This window comes from Falco biarmicus, chromosome 6 (genome assembly GCF_023638135.1).
Source record: "Falco biarmicus isolate bFalBia1 chromosome 6, bFalBia1.pri, whole genome shotgun sequence".
NCBI lineage: Eukaryota > Metazoa > Chordata > Aves > Falconiformes > Falconidae > Falco > Falco biarmicus.
This window is the reverse complement of record NC_079293.1, coordinates 10,244,765-10,269,025: the sequence shown is the minus strand read 5'-3', so window position 1 is coordinate 10,269,025 and position 24,261 is coordinate 10,244,765. Positions and strand designations below refer to the sequence as shown.

Here is a 24,261-nt window from a genome sequence, read left to right as displayed (position 1 = left end):
ATTATGATTGTCTTTTTTGTAATTCCAAACTCCATTAGTAAGTTTAGGAGAGTCAAACATTAAGAAAACTTCGTGGAACTTAACAAAATGAATATCCCACTGTGTCAAAAAGTATTTTAGTTGTCAAAATTGAGTAGCTTTCAATAGAAGTTTGTTACTGTTGCACTTCTGTAATTCTGTAGATAAGTATGTTTTCAAGACATTGATTCTGAATACCTGCCATGTTGCTGGTATCATACCATTAAATAAATCTATGTAGAGGAAGCCTTAAATAAAAACATAAGTTTTCCTTCGTTCTGTCTTTAAGTATGAATTTCCACTTTTTTATTGTTACAGTATTTAAATCGAGGCTGTACCAGGTACTTTGCTAACAAAGAAACAGACAAGCAGATTTTGCAAAACCGCAAGAGTCCTGAGGTATGTTGGTATTGTTGGTTCCTTTATGTTATTAATTAATGCAGATGGAGTTGAATGTTGATGCAGTTTTACAGTGTGGAATGAAATGTTCATTTTACACATCTTCATAGGTCTGAATGGGTTCTGTCAAAGCTGGTGTATTCGGAACTCTGGTTTTGGAGTACAGTCTTAGAAAGACATTTTAACATAAATTTTAAAATCCCAAGTAGAACAGTATATAAAATTGTTTCCTTTTCATTCTTTTAATAATATAACACTTAATGATGCAGCTTTTCTTCTGTGGAAAACAAAAATCTATCCAAGATATTTTTGATTATTTTTTTTTTTAATCTTACTAGTGCTAGGAACAGGTCAGGAGCAGTAGTTTTTTCCAGAGCCATTTTTACTGTCTGGATTTTTGAAGGGATGCTCCAAACTGTTCTATAAAACATTAGTGCAACCTCACTTCCAGCACAAGTATATCCCCCTCCCCAGTACACTGTGTTTTCTATTGTTTTTTTGTTGTCCCCTTGCTATGAACTCTTATGGCAGAGCATGGCGATTCCTGAAAGAAAGCGTGGAACTTCAAAACATTTTTTTCCTCTTGCTCCATCTCCATTTATATTTTTTAAAACTAGAATTACTAGAATTTGTAGCATTTAAGCCTTTGAGCTTGTTCACATGAGGACACTAAAGAATTTGGTCCCAATTAATAATATATGTGAATAGGAAGTTGTTTAAACACTTCATTAAACTTCTAAACTAGTACAATTTTCATCTATTTGTACCCAAAGTATGAACTTCTTACTTGCATAGCTGGAAGATGTTTCAAATCTTAATCAAATCCGTACTTGGGATTCAGTAGCAGAGCAGGCTGCGTGCACATGGGAAAAGTACAAAGGTATCTTTACTCAAGAGCTTCTCTCCCCCAGTGACCATGCCATATCTTTTGCCTTTAAGAACTTGTGCTTGAGCTTGTTACGTAGCTCATGCCTAGCTGTGAGAGACAATACAGGTACTTCCCTTGCTCAGGTCAACATTGTAAAGGCTGCTCCTGGATTTCTAGTGTTTGTACATTGTAAACACTTGAGCACGTAATTCCAATTTCTTTTGCTTGAATGTAGGCTGTTTTCTATAATCAGGGGTGGTGTAGAGTGTGATGCACAAATGCTGATTTGGTATTACTAGGAGGCAGAGAGCTGGTAGATACTTAATTCTTGCCAAACATAACAGGCTAGGAGATAGATGGTTGGGACATTTTGCCTCAGTTTACCTGATCTGCCTTAAATGAAGACTTGTGGTGAAATTGGTGTTTTATGTAGGTAGGAAGTATCAACGTTCACTTATTCTTGCTATTGGAAGATGAACCTGAGCAATCTTGTTATTGATGTTATTTGCAGGCAGGTGTTCTGTCATAAAACATGTCCTCTACAGGACTTAATTTGAAATAAGTGTTTGTCTAAACTAAAACATACTGAGAGAATAATTCTGAAAATGTGTATTAGACATTAAGTAGTGGAACATTTGGTGCCACAATACCTGCATGTTACAGCCATGTCAATTTGAAGGCTGAATAAAAGATCAAATTTCAATGATATTTAAACCTAGCCTAGCCACTTAAACAGGAAATGTATTGCATTGTTCAGGTTTTTTAAAAGAAATGTTAGTATTTGCTCTGTCATTTTATGAAAGATATTAAGATTGTTTATTTGAATAAAAGTAGCTGGAATAGTCAATTAATACTTAAACTATTTTTGTGTTTTCCTTATCAGGAAGATGAGGTGATCATTTTACATCATTAAGATGTAGTTTAATTTTACTGATGTGTCTAAATGTTGTGTGAAGTGAATTTTTCAGATGCATGTGGTGTTTTGTTTTGATAAAAATCACTTTAACTTATTTGACATTAACAAGGCTTCTATTTATTTCATTGTTCTTAGCTGAAAACAAAGTAACTAAAAATGTAGCTCAGTCTGTGCATGTTCAGTTAGTCTCTTGATTGCATGCAGTGTGTTACTATCTACTATTTAAACCCATTAATAGTTAAAATGGCCTTTGATGTATTTAAATGTTAAACTGGTATTTTAAAACATAACTGCTATTCTTCTAACCCATAGAACACTGCAAACAACTTTGCTGTTTCTTAATCACCAGCAAACGTTAACAAGTATATTTCTCTAAATAAGTCTGCTTAGGACAGCAGTTACTCTTCCAGTTCTGATTTGTCCGATACTCCTTTCCCGTGGCCTCTCAGACTTTCTGCCACGCTGTTGCAAGTACCTCAATCTTCCATCAGCTGCTGGGGGCTAGAAGCACTCCTCGTGTGTAACTGCTTCGACAGCTCCCTTAGCCATATTCTTCCTTTCCACTGCTCACTCCTCTATATTCCCCTGTCCTTAGCTGTCACATCCTCCAACTTCTGCTTTCTGAAGACAGTTTGAAGTTTGCTTTGAAGTTGAAGATCATGCTTCGAAGTATCAAGAAATTAAACTAAATTAGGGGTTTTGCAAAGCCTGTATTGTATGAAGAGCTCTCATCTCTTTCTGCTTAGTTTGGCATGCTTTTTTACGCTTTTTGTTATGGTTTATTCTTGACTGGAAATAATAGCTTACATTTACTTTAAAATAATCTTCTGAATTTTGTGTTTCTCTTGTTGTTTTATAGTATCTCAAAGCAGGTTCCTTGAAGGATCCACTCTTAGATGATCATGGAGATTTCAACAGAATGTGCACAGCAATGAAAAAGATTGGACTGGATGATGCAGAAAAACTCGATCTTTTTAGAGTAGTGGCTGGTGTCCTTCACCTTGGAAATATTGATTTTGAGGAAGCTGGGAGCAGTTCAGGTTAGATGAAACATAAATCGTTTTCTGTAAAAATACTGAAAATGCCTCTTGATTGTAAATGATTCCTTTCCATGTGGATTAGTGCTTTAGAAAGCTGCCTTGTGTTCAAGGGTAATTCAGTCTTAATTCACCGCATTTTTGAAGTCAGGTTTGCCTATTTCTTTTAAAGTTGTACTTCCTTATAGGCTCTGAAAGCAAATAGGCTCTCACTGAAATTGTTCAAGGAATTGTCCAGTGCAAGGTTTGATATAAAGAAAAGAGACATTTTGTGACTCAAAATTTTACTTGTATTTTAATAATGTTTTTTAAAAGTCCAACTTCTTGCTAATGTCATGAAAACATCTTGAAATCAGCAACTCCATCTGTAGGGAAAGGTGTTATGTCCTTTGGCTTCCAAAACCACCATCATGTTAGTATTTTGAGAGGCGAGGGGGGGAAAAAGTTACAGCAAAACCACAGGTAATTGTAAACTTCCTAATTTCAAGATGTCACTCACAGGATGAGTTGGTATGAGCGTGGCTGGGACTATATAGCAGAATGTGCAGGAAGGCTGAGGAAGGGGAATGAGTATTTTGGGAACAGTTGTTCTTGCCTTACTACCGAAATCAGCCTCTCTTAAGTTGAGAACTGCTGTTCATACATTCCTGAAGGACTGAAGAAACTCTTGATCAGGATGTACTACAAATGTAACTATAGTAGAAGGGCTATTTCCTTAGAACCTTACCTTGAGTTGCAAGATACAGTGAAACTGGTTCCTCTTAGTCATACTCAGGTATGCGTAGCTGTTGCCAAACTTGGTAAAGTTGTTAGGAAGGGAATACCAAAGAACTTTTTAAAAGGTGTTTTGAAGAATGATTAAATGAGTACTAGGCTTACAGGTTCAGTAGCTCCTGACCCCAAGCACAGAATTACCACAGAACCACACAAACATTCTGTTTGGAGACCTCCCACCCATCTCTCTGGATGTGTCCTGTGTCAAAGCACGGTCAACACTGAATTCAGTCGGGGCAGCTTAGGGTTGTCACAGAGAAGGTGGGGGTTTCTCTCTTCTTTTGTCCACCCTCCCAGTGTTGCCCCCCTCACACCCCCTCAGATCAAATCAGAACCTCCCCAGTATCAGTTCATGATGCTGCTGTCTTCATGAAGATGAGTGAAATGACCGTGATTAATGTGACTGAATCTAGGAAGACACGAGGGTAGAGGCGGCGGGCAGGGGGTTCGTGGGGCTCGGCCGCACGCTGCAGGGAGCTGCCCTCTTTGGGCCTTTGGACTTGACAAGGTGGGACAGAGTGAAAAAGGTGCAAATGTGAGTGGAGAGGCAATTTCAGGAGGCAAACGAACAAGGAGAGGGGGAACCACAGATGCTGAGGAACGTCAGGGTTTAGAGAAGGGAAGGAGGACAACAGGAAACTTACTTTCTCTTGAACGTTGAAATTCAAACCCATGGTTTTTTATGGAATAAATTATTATACTTCTAAAGTGTGCTTTGCAAATACAGGTTTTATTCTGCGCTCACCTGTATGTGTACGCACAGGGTGTGCATTTGCACTGCCTCAGGCAGTATGTCTCTTACCGGAGACCCTGGAAAGTTCTGTTGCTGCCTCAAAAACATGGGAAATGCCAAACAAAAGCTCTTTATTACAGGTCAGATGGTGTTTCAGAGCTTCCAAAATCAAGTCATGAAAACCTTACTCTTTTAAGGACTCCTTTCTCCATTTGTTTTTTTCTTTGTTTTGTTTGCTTAGTGCCATTGTAGGGTTAAGGAATTCAAGCAAAGTTTGACTAGTTAGTTACCCCTTTTGGTCCCTTCACTTGCCTGTAGAAATAAATTTTACTGAGAACAGGAAATAAATCCTGACATAAGTAATTAAGTTTTAGATTTTGCTGAAGTGTTTGAGCATTTCAGTTAGGGATTTATGAACCTGTTGTGGCTGGACAGGCTCCGGCACTAAGGCCCTGGTGCAGAGCAGCAGGGAACACGCCTCTCAGCTGTTTACCTGTGCAAAGGTACCACAATTATCTGAAAATGTAAGTGCCAGGAATCCGCTGTGCCAGGCACTTCTGTTGCATAGCAAGGAAGTCTGAAGGATTACAGGAAAATCTAAATTTGAAAGATTTTAAATCAATACAGATAGTTTTTTATGTATTAGCACTTCTGCATTGTGAGATAGTGCTTTCACTGACAAGCAGGTTAGCTTTCGAACAGCCCACATTTAGAACAGTGTTCTAGAAGTGCAGAATTGCACGCGTAATTCCATAGGGTTTGGTGTGGGGTTTTTTTTGTGGTGGGGGGGTGTTTTCTTGGGGTTTTTGTTTGGTTTGGTTTTTGGGGGTTTGTTTTTTGGGTTTTGTTTGGGGGGGGTTGGGGTTTTATTGGGGGGGGTTTGTTTGTGGTTTGTTTTTTTGGTTTGGTTTTTTGTTTTGGGGTGTTTTTTTTTTTGGGGGGGGGGGTGTTCTTGTTTTGGAGAACTGACTTTTCACATTTAATATAGAAGTAATTTCCGGAGGCAAACTTTAGTTCCTTTAAAGTTGAGTTGCTTCCAGTCGTCATGGCACGATCGTTACCAGCTTGCTCTCCTACCTGGAGTTCTCTTTGGAAGCGCCAGCCGGCAGCCGCGGCGCTGCCGTTAGCGCTGTAGCGCGGGCGGGCGGGCGGGCGGTAACGGCTGTGGCGTGGCGGTAACGGCTGTGGCGTGGCGGTAACGGCTGTGGCGTGGCGGTAACGGCTGTGGCGTTGCTCGCAGGGGGCTGCGCGCTGCGGGCGCGGAGCGAGCCGGCGCTGGAGCGCTGCGCCGCGCTGCTGGGGCTGGACACGGAGGACCTGCGCGGCAGCCTCACCACGCGCGTCATGCTCACCACGGCAGGGGGCGCCAAAGGAACGGTCATCAAGTGAGTGCCGCGGGCGGCCGCGGGGGGGCGGTGCGGTGTGTTCGCGGAGGGGCCCGCAGCGAGTGCGGCGCCCGGCACGGCACGGCACGGCACGGCGAGCTGCTGCCGGGGGGAGCCCCTCTGCCCAGGGGCTCTGCCGCCGGGCGCCGGCTTTGCCTTCTTACCCACGGGGGGGAAGGGGAAAACCGGCCTCAGACCCCCCCACTTGGCCATTTGCAAGTGGGAACTGAGTCGCAGTTGGCGTGAGTGCAGCTGTTTGAAGTGCCTACTTAATGCTTTACAAAGTACAAACCCACAGTGCTACAAGTAGACCTGAGGGCAGAAGGCTACCGCGCTGACACTGTTAGTCCCTTCCAAACAGAAAAAACGTGCTATGCTTTTCCGTCATGCAAGTGATAATTTTGAGATTACAGCTTTTTAACAGGGCTTTGCGTTTTTATTGTTTCACTTTTTTATTCTAAACCAGTTGATCCAAACGCACATTTTTAGATGCTTTGTCTTTGTTTCGTTGTTGTGAGGTCACTGGAGTTTTCTTACTTTTATTTGGAAGAGTGGTGGTTGTACAATGTCTGGCTAAAATGGCCTTTTTTCCAGGAAAAGAACAGCTTTCAATAAGTCACTATCACATTTTATAAGACCTGTTGCATGCCAGTGGGTATGATGTGTGGCCAAAGAAAGTAGAGCAGTTGGCTTGTTAAATCCATAACCTACACAGAAATTTACATACCCTAATAGATTTAACAGATACACTGTATCAAGGAATGATAACACTGTGCCTGACATATTTCAGAAGATACTTCGTCTTTCTCGTCATGGGTGCTGCACGGTACTCCCAAGACTGCGGCCCTGTGATAATTAGGTCTGGGGTGCTCTAATGAGGGGGTAGTATATCCACCCTTCTCAGTGTCTGGGTGACCAGCATCCCTGTGTTTGCCACATCTAATTCTTCTGAAATAAAGTTTCAGCTTTAAAAACACCACTGCAAATGGTAATCCAGAAATGTGCTGCTGCTTGCTGTTGCTGGTCAACATTTACTCATAACTGCAAAGTTAATACTGTTTCACAGAAACATGAAAAATAGTGGAACAGGATGAATTTGAGAAAGGTGTGGGTTTTGGGTCATGTCATCCTGTCCCATCCTTTCCCCCTGCCCCCCCCCCAGTAGCTATTAGGAACAGAACACATCACTGTTGAAGTAAACAGTGACCTTAATATAAAAAAAAAAAAAAAGAGATTGTTCCTTTTATTTTGAGAAGAAGCTATTATCAAGGTAACTTCCTAGGCACAGAAGTAGGGTACTGATTTCTTTCTGTACACACATGGAGAAGGAATAATTGCAAAGAAAATGTCTAAACATGGTACCAATGATAACATCTCAATACTGTGGAAGTTATGACTCTTGTGAAACGGGGTTTTATGAAGATGATTTCACTACAGTTGCTTTTTCTTTGTGAAAAACCTCTAGCTTCCACCACAAGTTTTCTCCTGTTGAGACGGATCCTTCTAGCATGCAAGCTGTCAGGGAAGTTAGCTAAGCTGCGTGCAGCTGAATTGTGTGTTTTAAAGTTTGGTTTTCTGTGTTTTGTATTTTCTGGAGTTAGAGAAAACATCACATTGAAAACTGAACTTGGGTTAAACCATTCTGAGCACACTGAAAGTAATTAGCTGAATGCATCAATCTTTTAATTAGGAAACTAATGAACCTTCACTTCACTCATTGGAAGAATGCATGGGTGCTTCTCACTGACTTACAGAAACAATCAAGTTGTTCTTGTGAATCAGAAATACAATGTTATGCACATTACACCATAAGTTTAATATACGAAAGCCATAATTATCTCTGTTAATGTGGTTTTTATCAGTTGCTTGTCTATTTTATGTCTTTTGAAATTTCTTTCGGACAGATAAATTTATTTTGAAATTTATTACTATTATTTATATTTGTATCTTACAGTATGAAGTGTTTGTTAATGTTTCATAAACTTGTGGACTGAAACAAAGTAACAGCTGATTGATTTAACCTTGGTATGTCACTGTGGCCAGTAAAGGTGGCAGGTGTTAGTTAATGCATGCTTAGGTTATGTCAGACTTATGAGGTGAAAAGTTGATCTTTGAGCACTTGAGAGCATTGGCTTTTTTAGTCCCCAAGGGAGGTAATGGATTTGAGTAATGAAGGTTTCCAGTGGCCAAGAGTTCATTCTGTGCAGGAGAAGTAATCTTGATCTCTACCTAATTCTAACCAATAATGATAAATTAAAAGAGAATAGCTAGGGAAATACTTTCCAGTGCTCGCTTCCTGATCTCCAGGGTGAAACTGATCTTCCTGGCAAAAAATTGAGCGTAATAAACCATCAGTGACAGGCTTTGCTGCTTGAACATTGTGGGTTTTTAGGGGAATGCAGAAGCTCTTCTGAATTAACTCCTATTCAGGAGTCTTAAGTTTAGCATGAGTGTGGGCTGTAATACATTATTGCCAAATAGCTGATCTTTTGAGGTGTACTTCTAGATCGAGCAAACAAGTAGACTTCTTGGTGGCCTGCTTATTTCTGTAATTTGAAAGAAAGGACGTTCAAGAGTTAGAACTTCATAGTGACTACCGTGGAAAAAGTTACAGTACAGTGACAAATGGTAAGTAATGACTGGGGAGGGGTTATTCTGCCTTGAGTTAAAAGCTCAAGATCTGGGTCTCTTTGTAGTATGTGCAATGGTGCATTTGTGGAAAGTGATTATAAATTCTTCCTTCCTGCCGCCTCCTCCCCCAGTCATTGGAAACTTGGGGACTCTTAGTCACTATCATCTTGCTGCCTTATCAGCTGATATGAAAAGTTAAAAAGAATTGTTCTCTTTATAATAACCTTTACATGTAGGAAGATGTGGGTCTTGCAGGACAAAGTGCCTCCCGTGGCCAGTATTTTCCAAGTTTTACTATTTGCTCTCTTCCAGACCATGTCTAAATTGACAGCAAGATCTTTGATATAGTCATCCTGGAGAACCTTCATCCGTGTTATGAATAACATTAGAGTAGAAAATTATATATTGTGTAGTACAGATGGTACTCATATTAACACATGGCAGTATAAGAATTGCAGGTTTTGAAAGTTAGTCACATTTTTTTTTACTTAATTCAGGTTGTGATCCACTATAACTGATGATCTTTCTCTGTTGACTCACTGCTTACCTGGTTATTCACCATCTTGCCTTTGTGTTTTTGAATTCTCAAGTATTACCACCACACACTTTACCGAGATCTATCTTGTGTATTTTTCAATTCTATCTTCAATTTGTGAAAATAGTTTTGTATGCTAATCTCATTACCAAGATTTTCTGCTTTCTTAGTTCAGTATGATCAGACCATTTTTTGAAAAGATCCTTACTTTTGCATTCCTTTTAAGTGAAAGTGTTAACTAGAGGTAGAAGAGGTTTGAACAAACAGCATCAATGTCAGATTCAGATGGCACCCCACTGGAAATGCTCTCAGGGAACTATTGACTCAGCCCCTGAGAACAGATCAGTTTTGGCTGTTGTACACATGAAGTGTGTCTGTATAGTTTTCTTTTGAGAACGTTTGGTGGGACATATCAAGCACTAAAGCAAAGGTGTGTTGTAATATACTGCTTCTCTTTCAGCACACCTGAGGTGACCTTGCCAAGGAAGGTTTCTTAGAACAAATACAATTTTTGTTACAGCTTCAAATTCATTTTGGATTAAGGCTGTAAAGATTTTCTGTTCAGCCTATTTATCCTGATAAGCATGGGGTGGTGTTAGCAGTGTACTGTTTCAACAGCCTGCAAACACAAGGAGCTATGTTTTTGTGCCAGCAGATCTTATTTTTCCCCAGTGTTTTATTTGGTGGATGGCAAAAACTAATTCGGAGGACTCCTTCCACCATCTCAAGGAATTAATGCATTAAGCCTCCTTTTCTAGCCTTCTCTAAACTTGTGCAGCTAAAACCAAACACACATTAATAAATACACCAGTATCTTCTTGTGTGACTTACTGGGTGTAGAAGGAAAATGGACTGGACTGCTTTAGATACTTACTAAATAGCAACCAGGTTTTTCTGTGGTAGCATAGTTTAGAAACTGTTTGATTGATATTAATATCAGAGTTTTGACAAGTACAGCGTTTTATTTTGTTCCAGCAACCCAAAGAGCTACTCATTTCTCTTTCTTAGTGTCCCTTTGTGTGCAAGTAGATCATGTGAGTCCTAATAGGTCACAGGGAATAAATAGCTCAGCTGAAATCACTGTGCTTAGAGTATAACAAAGGCTTTGTTCTGCTGGGTGCAATGGAGCCAACAAGGAACAGTAGGAGGGTGATGCTAAGCGCTATCTCTGTGAATTTTATGAAACACTAATGTGCAGAGGACTGCCAGGGAGACTTGACACCTGACTACATTTATCTGTCCTTGTTAGTCTCCTAAAAAGAGCATAATGATCACCTAGTTGGCTGATGTTTTTGCCATCCGTGTTAAGTGTGTTTACAGAGAGAAATAATGTGTTAGTATTCAAAATCTGGTACAACTCTTAGACTGTAAATGCACTGTACTACTTTCTTAATCAGTTTTTGCCTTTCCAAGAAGACTTTCAAAGAGGACTCTGTCATCACAAAGTAAATGATTTTACAGTGTGAAAAAAATATCTTACATCAGTCCAGCTTCAGCTTCAGATTCTTTCGGAGTATGTATTCTACCAAAATGTGTGTGTGGGTTTTTTTTGGTGGCGGTACTAAAATGTCTGTTGGAAAAACACCGTGGTATTTTAAAAAAAATATTTTCCTACAGTTTTTGGAACTTCCATCTTTTCTCAAATTACAGAGGTACCGCTTATATTCTTTAATTACATAGTTTTTTCACTAGGTAGATTATTTCATCCAGGCCATTTTATTTGTGAAGCAAATAAACTGTATTGGATGACAGTAACTGATGAGTATTCTTCACCTGCTCTCTCCCTTAATTATTGTCAACCATGGGCAAATTATACATATGTTAATTGTGGTTTATTTGTTCTGGAAACTGTCTGGGGGCTGCATGGAATTGTCTACAGGATAAGTCCAGCCCATGAGAGCACTTTCCCCTAGGTCTTAGACTCTGTAGATATCTGGAAACCTTGCTGAAGAAATCAGTATGAAGACCAAACAAGGTTGGGGTTTTTTTTTGTTGTGTGTATTTTGGTTTTGGGGGTTTTTTTTATTTTTTTTTTTAGCCTTACTGAATAGTTTAGAATTTGGAAAAACTTATTCCCTTTCTTCCCTGTTCCTTACAAGTAGCTGGCGGATGGAGGAGGAGAGGAGATGATTAAAAGGAGGCAGGAAAACATTTCTTTGCCTGTTCAGACAAGAAACAGGAGGAGGAAGGAGATTCCTTTGTCAGCATGCAGACCAGAGGAAAGGAGGACCTGAGGGAAAGCAAATCTATGAGAAGTTACTTGTTCTGTAATAGGGCTTTTTTGTATCTACTGGATCAGTGCAATTTCAGCATTATTTTGTTATTCTGTACTTTTGCTGTGCAAAATGCATTTCAGGGTTACATTTTCTTTCCATGTGTTTCTGCTGCATGCTTTGAAATTTAACAATAGGGTTTTGTACAGCCTCTGGAATTCTACGTAATGATGGCAGAATTTGTTATTTTTGAAGAACAGGGCCATTTTATAAATATGTGGTCTAGAAGTATGACTGTTTGCTATGTTGTTTAAAAAAAAAAGAACTTGAATGCATAAATAATTTTAGACTATTGTATTATGTAATGGGCCTGCAGCTGACATGTGCGAATTAGTATTCTGATCTCTTAAACGTATCAGAATGGAATGTAAAGGTATCTTCCTTCTATTTATAACATAGGATTTCTGTCAGTACTCATTACCTTAAGATAAGTCAGCAGATACTTAGTGGAAGACAAGATTGTGTGTTAAAGCTAATTACTATCTAATGTAATGTAGCTGCAGCTGTCCTTAATGAACAGAGTCTCTGGTTCCCTGACTTACCGGTCACAATAGAAAGTGATCTCCATCAGTTTTACGTTTCTGCATCAGAAGTATCATCCTTGAAAAAAATACAGAAATAAAAATAATAATGAGTTAGTTTGGTGCTTGTGAATTCTGGGAAATGAAGGAAATGATGCAATATGGGTAACTGTTGTCATGGTTTAACCCCAGCCGGCAACTAAGCTCCACACAGCCACTTGCTCACCCCCCCTGCCCCAGTGGGATGCGGGAGAGAATCGGAAGAGTAAAAGTGAGGAAACTCATGGGCTGAAATAAAGACAGTTTAATGGGTAAAGCAAAACAAGGAATTTGTTCGCTACTCTCCATCGGCAGGCAGATGTTCAGCCATCTCCAGGAAAGCCGGGCTCCATCATGTGCAATGGTTACTTGGGCTGATAAAACACCATTGCTCCGAATGTCCCCCCTTCCTTCTTTTCCCCCAGCTTTATATACTCAGCATGACATCCTATGGCATGGAATATCCCTTTGGCCAGTCGAGGTCAGCTGTCCCAGCTGTGTCCCCTCCCAGCTTAGTGTGCACCCCCAGCCTACTCACTTACGGGGTGGTGTGAGAAGCAGAGAAGGCCTTGACTGTGCAAGCACTGCTCAGCAGTAACTAAAACATCCGTGTGTTATCAACACCGTTTTTTTTTCACAAATCCAAAACATAGCTCCCTACTAGCTGCTATGAAGAAAATTAACTCTATCCCTGCCCAAACCAGCACAGCTGTGTAGTGTTAAGTTTTCCTTTCCTGACCTGCCAGTTCTTTGCAGTCCGGTGAACAGAAGACTATCTGGAGGGGGTAACAGGGCAGTTCTGCAGTGGGGACATCTTGAACTTTGTACATTGGGTTTACTAAACAGTTCAGATGAGAGGGATTTTTTTAAACAGAGATTTGCTGTGTGCTTGAGAAGTTTCATAATTGGTTATCCACCACCTTTACTGGAGAGTCTAACCCTTGATTATTGTTACTTATTATTGTAGCACTGGTGGTCCAAGGATGTGAGAGGCAAGGTATATGGAAAGCAGTAATACAGGGAATTATATGGGGAGAAGTGATTTATTTTATAAGCCAACTGATTGAGATATTTGGAAAAAGCATAAGAGCTTTTGGCATACAGCTGTCATCCTGTATTCTTCATGAAAAGGGCTTGGTGTGATAGAAATCTTGACATTACTTCTCCCTGTTCCTCTCTGCAAATTTTATCAGTTTGATTAGCAAAGATGCTTTCCCTGAAAGTCTCTTCTTTTTATTTACTTTAATATCTGAAGTATCTGTATGTCATGGTACAGTGTTATGCAAAGCTTTTGTGTACCTGTAATTGTTCTAAATTACAGGCTGTCTTTCTATGTATGAAATTTTGATACTGATTGGTCAAGAGGTTATCAGTATTTCAGTTTAATTTTTTTCTCCTTATATTTTTTTTATTGACATGTAAAAATCCTTTGGAGTTTTGATCCTTGACAGTCTGATTCTGCTCTGATCTGATTCTCTCCAGGCTGGTGGGACTTTTGCTTTTGAATTCTTTGGCAACATGGTTAGGATCTAAGTGCAAATTGCAAACATACCGTAAAGCCAAAATTTCATTTTTCGTAGTTCTCCCTCATTGTTTCTTAAAACACTTTCTTAAAGCTTTATTTTTGTATGAATTGTCTTATTCTGGAGAATTCTACAGGTGTGCTTCCTCAGCTGTGTACAGTATAACTGTTCTTTATTTTGGTACTCTCATCTGTTGATCCGAAACCTATTAAAAAAAACAACAATGGTGTTGAAGAATGTATTTATCCAGGAAATGAGGTGGTTAAATGTGCTTTGAGATATAGCCATGATAAGCATGTCACTGTTCTACTGAATTTATGAAATAGCTAGATATATATTATTATATATGTAGCTAAAGATGCAGTTTATTTGTCTGATATTCCCAGTTTTGTCATGCATTTAATAGGCTTTGAAGTTGTGACTCATAGGTTTTTTTTGTTATTTTTACTTAACTGCTAAACTGGGATATAAACTTGTAATAAAGTAGTCACAATGCGGAATAAAGGCTTATAAATAAGAGGGAAAGAATAAATTATCAACGTTTAAAAGGCCCTTCTTCCAGTGTTTAAAAAGAATCATTATTTTGGGATTGCATCTAACTTTAATGAGAACACAATCCCTTATCTAAGTTTTTTTTACTTCTGTAAACAATTAACTTACAGCCTTAGTTACAGCATGTATGAAAGCATAAGGACAAAGACATCAGAGCAAAACTGAACTATAGGCTTTAATTTTGGCTGTGGATGTTATCTATCTGGACCTTAGCAAAGCATTTAAGAGAGTCTCCCACAGCAATCTCCTGGAGAAACTGGCTGCTCATGGCTTGGATGGGTGTACTCTGTGCTGGGTTAAAAGCTGGCTGGCTGGCCAAGCCCAAAGAGTGGTGGTGAACGGAGTTACATCCAGATGGTGGCCAGTCACAAGTGGTGTTCCCCCCAGTTTTAATATTTTTGTCGATGATCTGGATGAGGGGATTAGGTGCACCCTCAGTAAGTTTGCAGATGACAGCAAGTCAGGGCAGAGTGTTAATTTGCTTGAGGGCAGGAAGGCTCTGCAGAGGGATCTGGACAAGCTGGATTGATGGGCCGAGGCCAGTTCTATGAGGTTCAACAAGGAGAAGAGCCGGGTCCTGCACCTGGGTGACCACAACCCCACACAGCGCTACAGGCTTGGGGAAGAGCGGCTGGAAAGCTGCCTGGTGGGAAAGGACCTGGGGGTGCTGGTCAACAGCCGGCTGAACATGAGCCATTGGTGTGCTCAGGTGGCCAGGAGGCCAACAGCATCCTGGCTTGTATCAGCAACAGTGTGGCCAGCAGGACCAGGGCAGTGACTGTCCCCCTGTACTGGGCACTGGTGAGGCCGCCCCTCGAACCCTGGGTTCAGGTTTGGGCCCCTCACTGCCAGACAGACACTGAGGTGCTGGAGCGTGTCCAGAGCAGGGCAACGGAGCTGGGGAAGGGTCTGGAGCACAAGTTCTATGGGGAGCAGCTGAGGGAACTGGGGGTGTTTAGTCTCGAGAAAAGGAGGCTCAGGGGGGGCCTTATCGCTCTCTACAGCTGCCTGAGAGGAGGCTGTGGGCAGGTGGGGGTTGGTCTCTTCTCCCAGATAACAAGTGACAGGACAAGAGGAAACAGCCTCCAGTTGCACCAGGAGAAGTTTAGATTGGGTATTAGGAAAAATTTCTGCCCTGAAAGGGTGGTCAAGCATTTGGACAGGCTGCCCAGGGAGGTAGTGGAATCACCATCCCTGGAGGTATTTAAAAAAACACGCACAGATGTGGTGCTTGGTGACATGGTTTAGTGATGGACTTGGTAGCCCTGGGTTAAGGGTTGGACTTGATGATCTCAAAGGCCTTTTCCAGCCTAAATGATTCTTACTATTGTAATGGGACTGCTCATAAATTAGTAGTTGAAATATTTTTTGGAGTGGTTATGTATATATTTTAAATATCTCTCTGGCAGTTGCCAATATAGTTTCTAATTACCTAATAAAAGAGTGTGAATACATCTGCATCTCACTTCTGCTGAGGATAGTGGAACGTTATTTGTTTTTCCAGGTTAGTCTAACCTGGCAAGATTGTTTCTTACCTGGGCCTAGAGCTCAGGTTTCTTTTGTACCTTAATTTACAATAATTGGAACGGCTCTTTGTAAGTTTAGCATCGAATTTCAGTATTTCAGAGTAAGGAATTCTGAAAAATAATATCTGTGTCTTTTGGTTTTTAGAGTACCCTTGAAAGTGGAACAAGCAAACAATGCTCGTGATGCCTTGGCTAAAACAGTTTATAGTCATCTGTTTGACCACGTAGTGAACAGGGTAAACCAGTGTTTTCCATTTGAGACTTCTTCTTTCTTCATTGGAGTTCTAGATATAGCTGGTTTTGGTAAGTATACTTTAAAAAAAAAATAAATCTAGTTTTCTATTATTGCCACCAAAGATTCAGTGATAAATTCTGTAACGGAGAGTGGGAGGATTTTCTTTTTGGTTGTGGTGGGTGAGATGGTTACATGGGCTTAAGAAGATGACAAGAAAGCAGATAAAGCCTTGCTTTCCTGAGATACAAGAGTGTAAAGGAGGTCTAGAGCTTCTCCTGATGACCCGGTACACTAACACTTGTTAGTGTGAAACTGAGCATCTTTGTAACGGTTTCAGATTCCTGTAATGTTCACATAGGCACACCTTCTGAAGGTCTAAAAATTTAGAATTGCATCTTACTGTGGCCACCCAGTAAAATTAGGAAGGCTATCGCATGTGCGTGCTCTTTTCCCATTCAGTCCTGAGAAGGTCACTGCATACTGACAGACAGGCAAAGGAAGTCTTTGAATTATGATACTGTTTCCTGGAGGATGAATAGTTCTGTTGGAGTTGGACTTTGGGCTCCTGCTTGCACTTGGGAAGTGATGGGTGTTGATGGTTCCCATAAAGCTTTTGTCTGGTTTGGCTCACTGAGCTTCAGAATAGGGCGTGTTTTCTGGTCTTAGCCCTGCTAAGGTGGTCCAAGAACAGCGAAAAAAGGAACCTTTAGTGTTCAGGTCTTCAGAGCTATGTTATCCTGTGCCAGCCTGTTCCAGTGTGGATGCATGGTGATGTATGTGTTCGTACAGTTTGACTGTATGGTAGCATCTTGCTTTGGTTTGCTGCCAGACATAACTGTCTCTTATTTGTCTTAGGAATACAATCTGCTTGCATATTTTTATCTGTCTTATGTCCAACTTGAAAAATCTGTCAAAGCTTTTATTTTACTGAAAGAAACAGATATGCATCTGAACACATCGTTAAATATTAGCACTGTGAAGCTTCTCTTACTTACTGTTTAATAAAAGTTCTCGGAACACTGGTTTATCATAGAAGTTTGATTTCTGTTTTTCAGAATACTTTGAACACAACAGTTTTGAACAATTCTGTATTAACTACTGTAATGAAAAGCTGCAACAGTTTTTTAATGAAAGGATTCTGAAAGAGGTATGTTATATTTAATGTTATATTTGAGGATTTATTTTTTTTAGTAGAGAGATACTTACAGTAGCACTGCTTTCCATGAGATTGCACATTATGCTTAAATTAAAAAAAAATTAAGTTGACAAACTTTTCCTACTGTGTGACATCTCATTGTGCCAGAAAAGAATATGGCTTTTTGAACACCAACAATCTTTTTTTCTTCTTTTTTACCATTCATTAAAATAAGGCATCCAGATACTGGACAATAGGCCATATCTAATGTGAATATCTGATTGCATGGCCTTGTCATTAAGAAGGTGAAGTTGGAATATTTTATGCCGTGGAAGGAAATTCCAAAATGTGTGTTGATTCATGCTGTATTTAAAAATGTCTCCATGCTTATTTAAAAAGAAATAATATTGGTGGGTAAAAAAAATACAGTGAGTGGTATTTGGTTGTGTTTTTTGTTTTTTTTTAGGAACAAGAACTTTACCAAAAAGAAGGCCTGGGAGTTAATGAAGTGCGCTATGTAGATAATCAGGATTGTATAGGTATGTACGTCCTGCAATGTCAAGCTATTTATTAGTATCCTGGAGGAAGAAAGCTTCAAGCAGAAGAGACAAAATATCCCTAGTACTAATAATGCTAGTAAATTACTAGTAAACTAGTAATGCTCTAATTATGCGTTTAATGACTGCAACCTTGTGAATTCTTCTAGCTTTGTGTAACATTCCAGTTCTGGTTGGTAATAGAGCCACATTGTCCTACAGTGTGTGATAACAGCAGCTGGGACTTGTGAATTTCTTGTGCACTTTCCTAGAAAACTGATTAGAACATCTAAATAGGGTAAATAAAGTGAAGAAAGGTGTGAAGTTGTCTGCGGATCAGTATTCCATGAATTAAAAAAGAATCCCATCCCATTCCCCCACCTTTTTTGAGCCAGCGAGCAAAGAAACAAAATGACCTATAGGCAGCAGGCCGTAGATATTAATGCTGCTTTAAGATTTCCACAGACCAGAGGATTAAGGTGTTGTTTGGTTTGGGGGGGTTTTGTTTGTGTTTTTTTCCCCCCCCCCCGCCTCTGCATTCAGCTTGTATTCTCCAGACTGGTGTGTTGTGAACCAAAGTTCATCTTGCTTTTGCAGTTACAGTAATTTACTTGTGGTAACTAGTCAGTCCTGACTGAGCAGAGGATCCAGAGTGACATCAAAATTCAACATCTGTTGCAAAACGTCTGGTTCTTCTGAGTTTCTGTCGCTCTGCTGAAGAAGTGTTCACTTTGTCAGAGAAGACTGTACAGTCACTAACTGACTTAATTAAAGACAACTTTTTACAAGCAAGCCTTTGGCTACTTGTGAAAAAGCAGCAGGAAGGTATTTGGAGGAGAGAGCAAAAGCACAGAAACAAGAAATAAGTGACTTCTATGAATACAAACCTTCTCTCTTTAATGGTGGTTTAAAATGCGTATGTCAGCCCGAGTCTGTTCCCAAAAATGTTGTTGTAGTTTAGGGACTGCCATGTTTATATAAAAAGGGTTGCTTCCCCCCTAATGCATGGGTTGGTTTTTTTTGTTTTTTTTTTTTAATTTTGTTTGAAACATACATCAGAATCAAAAAGGGTTTCATGGAAAAGGTCTCTGTCTGTCTGATAGTGGGAAAATGGGTCGAGTTGTAGAGATTGCCAAGTTGTTGCCTTTTCCTGCCATAGGAAAGGTTTGGGCAGCTTACCTAAGACTGTTAGTAGCAGTCCCCGTTTACTATTCCAACCAACATATCACACCCCACCACAGATTTGACATATGTCTTCATTGGACGAGTTATTCTTATATAAGTTAATCAATTCTAGCTTAGTTAAACCTTTTTTTTCCTATTATTGCATAGTCAGAGGAAAGGGGGATTTTCTGCTGCCTTTTGAAGTGAATGAGAAAAATAATGTTGGTTTCTGTCAAAATATGATTTTGTTTAAGGTGTTGAGCCAGTCCTGTGACAGCAGTGAACATGCAGAAATATTAACTGTCACAAAAGAGAAGGATATTATGTTGACGTGGACAATTTTTAAACACTGTGGAAGAATCTTAGAAGCAGTCATTAGTATGTTAGAATGTTTTGATGGAATGGTAGTCATCTCTGTAGCTAAATAGCTTGTTCAGATTTTATAAGCGTAAATTCTTTGCATTGGGGCTGTCTTTATGCTTTAGATGTAGCCTCATACTGTACAAGGTATGGTAAGTTCATAGACATGGCTGTAGTACAAGCAATAGTAATTTCTTCTGCCTTTCCACAGTAAGAAAGTGGGTAGTAAAAATTCCTCTTATAAGAACAGTTGTGTAGATAATATAAAAAACTTTTAAAAGCCGCATAATTCTTGTGTCTAATAGTTTCAAGAGCATGCATTTCTGTGTCAGCTTACAAGGGCTTTTGTATATGTATGTGGAAGGTCAAGGCAATACGCTTGTAAAATGTTGTGAAACCACCTCTGTACGCTCAAGTCTGATCTGCCTTTCTTAAAACAAATGCATTTCATTTTTCTCCCTGGATCCTGTTGTAAATTGAAGTATTTACCTTTTCATGTTTTTAGTTTTGACATGTGGTGAAGCACAGATGAGAAGCTTAAAAAACCCCGCAACAGTATAAGCGGTTATCCCGTAAAGACTGATGGTCATACCACCGAAACATTTAGGCACCTTTTGGGAATTAGATGACTAAATCCAACATAAGACCCAGAGTGAAAATCAAACAAACTCTGTCTGATCTTTTTTCCCCTGTGTTCATTGTGTTACAGTTAGAACTTGGTATGTGTAGGATATTGATTAAATCAACAATTCGGACATGTAGAGTTAATTTGCAATGACTTTTTAAATTTTGTGTTAACAGCTTTCCCTAACATAACATTTGTACAGAATCGGATCAGTAGCATTTTAAACTTGTAATGTTCAGTTCTGATAAGAGTTTAGGTATTCAATTTTTGTACATATATTTTGTTTTATTAACAGATCTGATTGAAGCAAAATTAATAGGTGTACTGGATATTTTGGATGAAGAAAATCGTCTTCCCCAACCAAGTGATCAGCATTTTACTTCAGTTGTGCACCAAAAACACAAGGACCATTTCAGGCTGTCTGTAGGTTTATTTCTGCTGTCTGTCTTGTTTTAATAAAACAGTTCTTGGAACAGTTGATAGTAACACTTCAGTTTAATGAAAACCTTTCCTAAGAAATCACATACCACACCAGTCTGCACAATCCATATTCTTTTGTTAAGGACAAGTTTGGTTATTAGGTTTGTTGAAAAGTTCACTGAAGGCTTAAGTCTTCTAGGAATTCTAATATCCTGCTGAAACTAAAGCCATATTCTTCACTTACTTTTGAAGTTTGTTAACATGTAATGCACGAAAAGGAAATAAAACCACATTTTAATTTAGACTATTTCGTATCAGATGAGTTATTTTGTTATTCCTTCCAAACGCTGCTTGCTTTGGAGAATATTTGACTCATGGAGTGTCTAGCTAGCACTTCAGAGATGAAAATAGGGAATGCACAAGGAAGATCTTCTTGTTGTTAATTCTTTAACGTACAGCACTCTCTGGAAGATTAATGCAAATTATTGCAATTTATGTACATGACTTCTGTTGAAATGCAAAAAAAAAAAAAAAAATTACTTGCTGAAAAAACACAAGCAAAGGGAGCCAAATAACATTGTCATTAATTTACCTTTCATTACATTTCCACTTAATATTGTTTAACTGGACTGCTGTGCAGTGAAACATTTTTGCCAGTATGTGTACCACCAACTGGGTAGTTGCCTTTTAAAATAGACCTTCTAAAACCATATTTTAATGTCTAATCCTACTGTCTAATCCTACTTATATGACAAGGCTATTTATCAGCTGTGGAATGAATGGTATAGAAATTACTGATTAAAGGCAAAAAGAAAATCAGCTGGTGTTAGCAGTCCTGGTGACATTTATTTTGAATGTGAGGTACTTAAGAGTGCAAATGAGATTGAAAATAAGTTTTTGGAATATCCGAATTTGAATGGAAATGGTAGTGGTCATCACAATTGTACTGCAGGAAATGTCATTTTCAAAACTTAGTGCTCCTGGCAGAATCATGGTAGTGATGTAAGAGTAAACTTTTTCTCACTCTCCAGTGTAATCCTTGTTTGTAATTCAACTTTTTAATTCCAGATTCCTAGAAAATCTAAATTGGCTGTTCACAGAAATATCAGAGATGATGAAGGCTTTATTATCCGACACTTTGCAGGAGCAGTGTGCTATGAGACGGTAATTTTACTTACGCAACTATTTATGTTATGCTTTGTAGTACTTTTGTATTTTTCAGTGCATATAGGTTAAATAACAAAATTTCCTTTCATCAAAAGAGAAATTCAAAAGTTGGTATGTCTTAGCTTTAAAACTGATTTTGTGAGTGTTTGACAGAATTGACGGTTTCTTTTAACTTCTCAGATTACAGACTGTTTTGGTGATGTATTTTGTGTAAGACTTTGTTATAAATCTATAGGTAACGGTGTCAATATTAAATATATTGATTCATGATCTACTGCAAATCTTGCATCAACGGACGTTTGTGTCTTGGGGAGAGGAATACACTACGTGTTGTAAAAGTATTGTAAAGGGTAGCTTTTTGGAAGCATGCTTATCTTTGTATGCAATCACTGTTTATGGTATAATAAAAATCACAGTTTATACTTCTTGTTTTCTATTTCTACTGGAAATAGAATCACTCATGCAAGAATATAAAATACCTGAAATTTGTACCGTCAAAATACATTCCAGATTCTTCTGCTTTTTTGACGTTCAACATACAAAACCATTGAAACACCTGAAGCCAATATCTAAAACCTAATTTTTTAGTAAAAAAAAGAGTATAGGATAAACAGAAGATCCATAATGCTTTGCTTTTCTGGTCTGTAACTCCTGTGTGTAAGAGGGAAGCTATTGCCAAAGATGTTTTTTTGTAATTTGAAAATGTGTACTTCAAAGGCTTGTTCGTTCTTACTTTAAAATACTCCAAGAATGATAATGATTGTTGTGCTGTTTTGAAGTAAGCACACGCTGTAGGTCATTTTACAAATAAGAAAATTGAAGTGTGTGTTGCCTACCTGATTTTCTGAGGTCACTCAGTGAGTCAATATGAAAATAACAAATAAAAGCGGAACACATTTGTTCCAAGTGCTCTTATATTTAACTGTGCACCTCATCGTGGTATGTTAATAATAATTTAGAGTGTCTGCAGGACCAGAGGAGCCAGATATGAGCACATAAGCTCTGCTGTCAGAGCTAGGTCAAATATGAGGTGCCTTTGGTCCAGGTGCTATCCTAATATGCTTCACTTGATTTATTCGCTCCTTCAGGGAGGGACTTACTTGGGCCTTAGAATTTTTAAACTATAGCTGCCTTGTACCTCACCTGTTACTTGTTTCTCTTTCTCACTGCCACTTGTGGCACTTCTCACAATCTGGTTTGTGGTGAGGATGCTCATCCGACTGCATTCATATTCCAGTCTTTTGTTTTCATAAGCCCAAGGGAATTTTGCAGGCCTGTGTTTGTCCTTTGATTGTCATCACCGTTAAATCCTTTTGTGGGATATCTTGAAAATTTGTATTTTCTTCCAATTAGTCTTGGCCTACTGTCCTCATAAATATCAAACTCACTATTATAGTTGCACCAACAGCCATTGAGAATTTTTTTAGTGTGAAATTGGATACTGGTGTCTTGATCTCTGAATTCCAGTGTAATGTATTGTTCGTAACTTCTAGAAGTTAACGAGCAAATTTAAATAAAACAGAGAGGTAAGTTTATAGAAAGCAGGACAGTATCTTTATTAAATCAACTGTCCTTGAATAGTCATAGTGCTACTGAAATAACTTTTTCATTTAATTTTCCAAACTCTGTAGATGCACCAGTTTGTGTGCATGTTAATTCCTATTTCACAACAGATCTTAACTGATATTACGAGCCATGAAAGTATTAAGCTTCTCAGAACAAACAAGTGATGATGTGCTGAGTACTGGAAATGGAAAGAAATGATTGACAAAAACACAGCTATCTTTTAAAAGGTGCTAACCCTTACCTTGGGTTTCATGATTCCAACAACATCCTTCAAATCTGAGAGTATCTTTTCTCTCTGTCATCAGTGTTTCATGTGTCCAATTGAAAAATTGCTTGGAATAATGTATGAATATTTACCCCACATGTTCTTGCTGTTTTTTGAATTAAGTATGTAACTTTGTTTTCTTTAGTTTTCTTTAAGACTTAAGTAAGTGGGGTAGTGAAATAAATGTGCTGCTATTTCTTGGGTTGTCTTTTCAGATGCAATTTGTGGAAAAAAACAATGATGCTTTGCACATGTCCCTTGAGTCTCTTATATGTGAATCCAAGGACAAGTTTGTTCGACAGCTGTTTGAATCCAACAGTAACAACAACAAGGATCCCAAACAAAAAGCTGGGAAACTTAGCTTCATCAGTGTGGGAAACAAATTCAAGGTAACATAATATAGCAAAGTATTGTATCTTGTTGTAGTATGAGCCACTTTCAAGTTACCTGAAATAAGCAGAACCTAAAGGTTGGGAGAATTAGTGGTAACTTGAGATTCAGACAAAGAAAATGTTAAATAGACATTTTTTTCTGTTGAATTATAAGAAACCACTATATTCAAGCTACATGCTATGTGTTTCTGTCAAAAAGATGTTTCATAATAGTCCTTACAGAGATTATGGAGTAATTTTTAAGTCAGAATTTTGCAAAGCCACATGGAAGACTTTATTCAAAAGTTTTAAAGTCTTGAGATCTAAATTTGGATTCTGTGGACTTTAAGGGGTTCTAAATGTAACAAAGGTGTTCCTCCCTCCTATCTTTATTGTGCATTCTAGAAGATGTATCAGTTGGCTACAGTTTGACATTCTCAAAATTCAAAACCTAACCTAACCACTGGCTTTCCTCTTCTAAAATATAGAGTCATGGCTTTCACAGAAAGATGTTCAATGTGCTGAATGTTTCCTTTCTCAATACCGGAATCTGATGCTTCTCCTCATTTTCTCCTTTCTTCTGCTTGTTGTAAAGCTGACCTTCAAACCTTGTCTTCTCCAAATGTTTTCTGCATCCTTTTCTCATTCAGCAGTTTTATTTGAGCTGGACTATTCCAGCTCAGGATG

At 38.8% G+C, this 24,261-nt stretch overlaps 1 protein-coding gene across 4 annotated transcripts in view; it reads left to right on the top strand.

The window, feature by feature from the left end:
- Positions 1 to 24,261, top strand: part of MYO6 (myosin VI) — a 118,640-nt gene that overhangs the window by 58,443 nt on the left and 35,936 nt on the right. For all 4 annotated transcript variants that reach the window (XM_056343566.1, XM_056343565.1, XM_056343564.1 and 1 more), the window contains exons 10-18: positions 337 to 417; positions 3,061 to 3,241; positions 5,986 to 6,130; positions 15,876 to 16,033; positions 17,021 to 17,112; positions 17,567 to 17,639; positions 20,081 to 20,208; positions 21,274 to 21,369; positions 23,419 to 23,592. In XM_056343566.1, the coding sequence (XP_056199541.1) occupies positions 337 to 417; positions 3,061 to 3,241; positions 5,986 to 6,130; positions 15,876 to 16,033; positions 17,021 to 17,112; positions 17,567 to 17,639; positions 20,081 to 20,208; positions 21,274 to 21,369; positions 23,419 to 23,592 (1,128 nt within the window). The remainder of the gene's footprint in view (positions 1 to 336; positions 418 to 3,060; positions 3,242 to 5,985; positions 6,131 to 15,875; positions 16,034 to 17,020; positions 17,113 to 17,566; positions 17,640 to 20,080; positions 20,209 to 21,273; positions 21,370 to 23,418; positions 23,593 to 24,261) is intronic.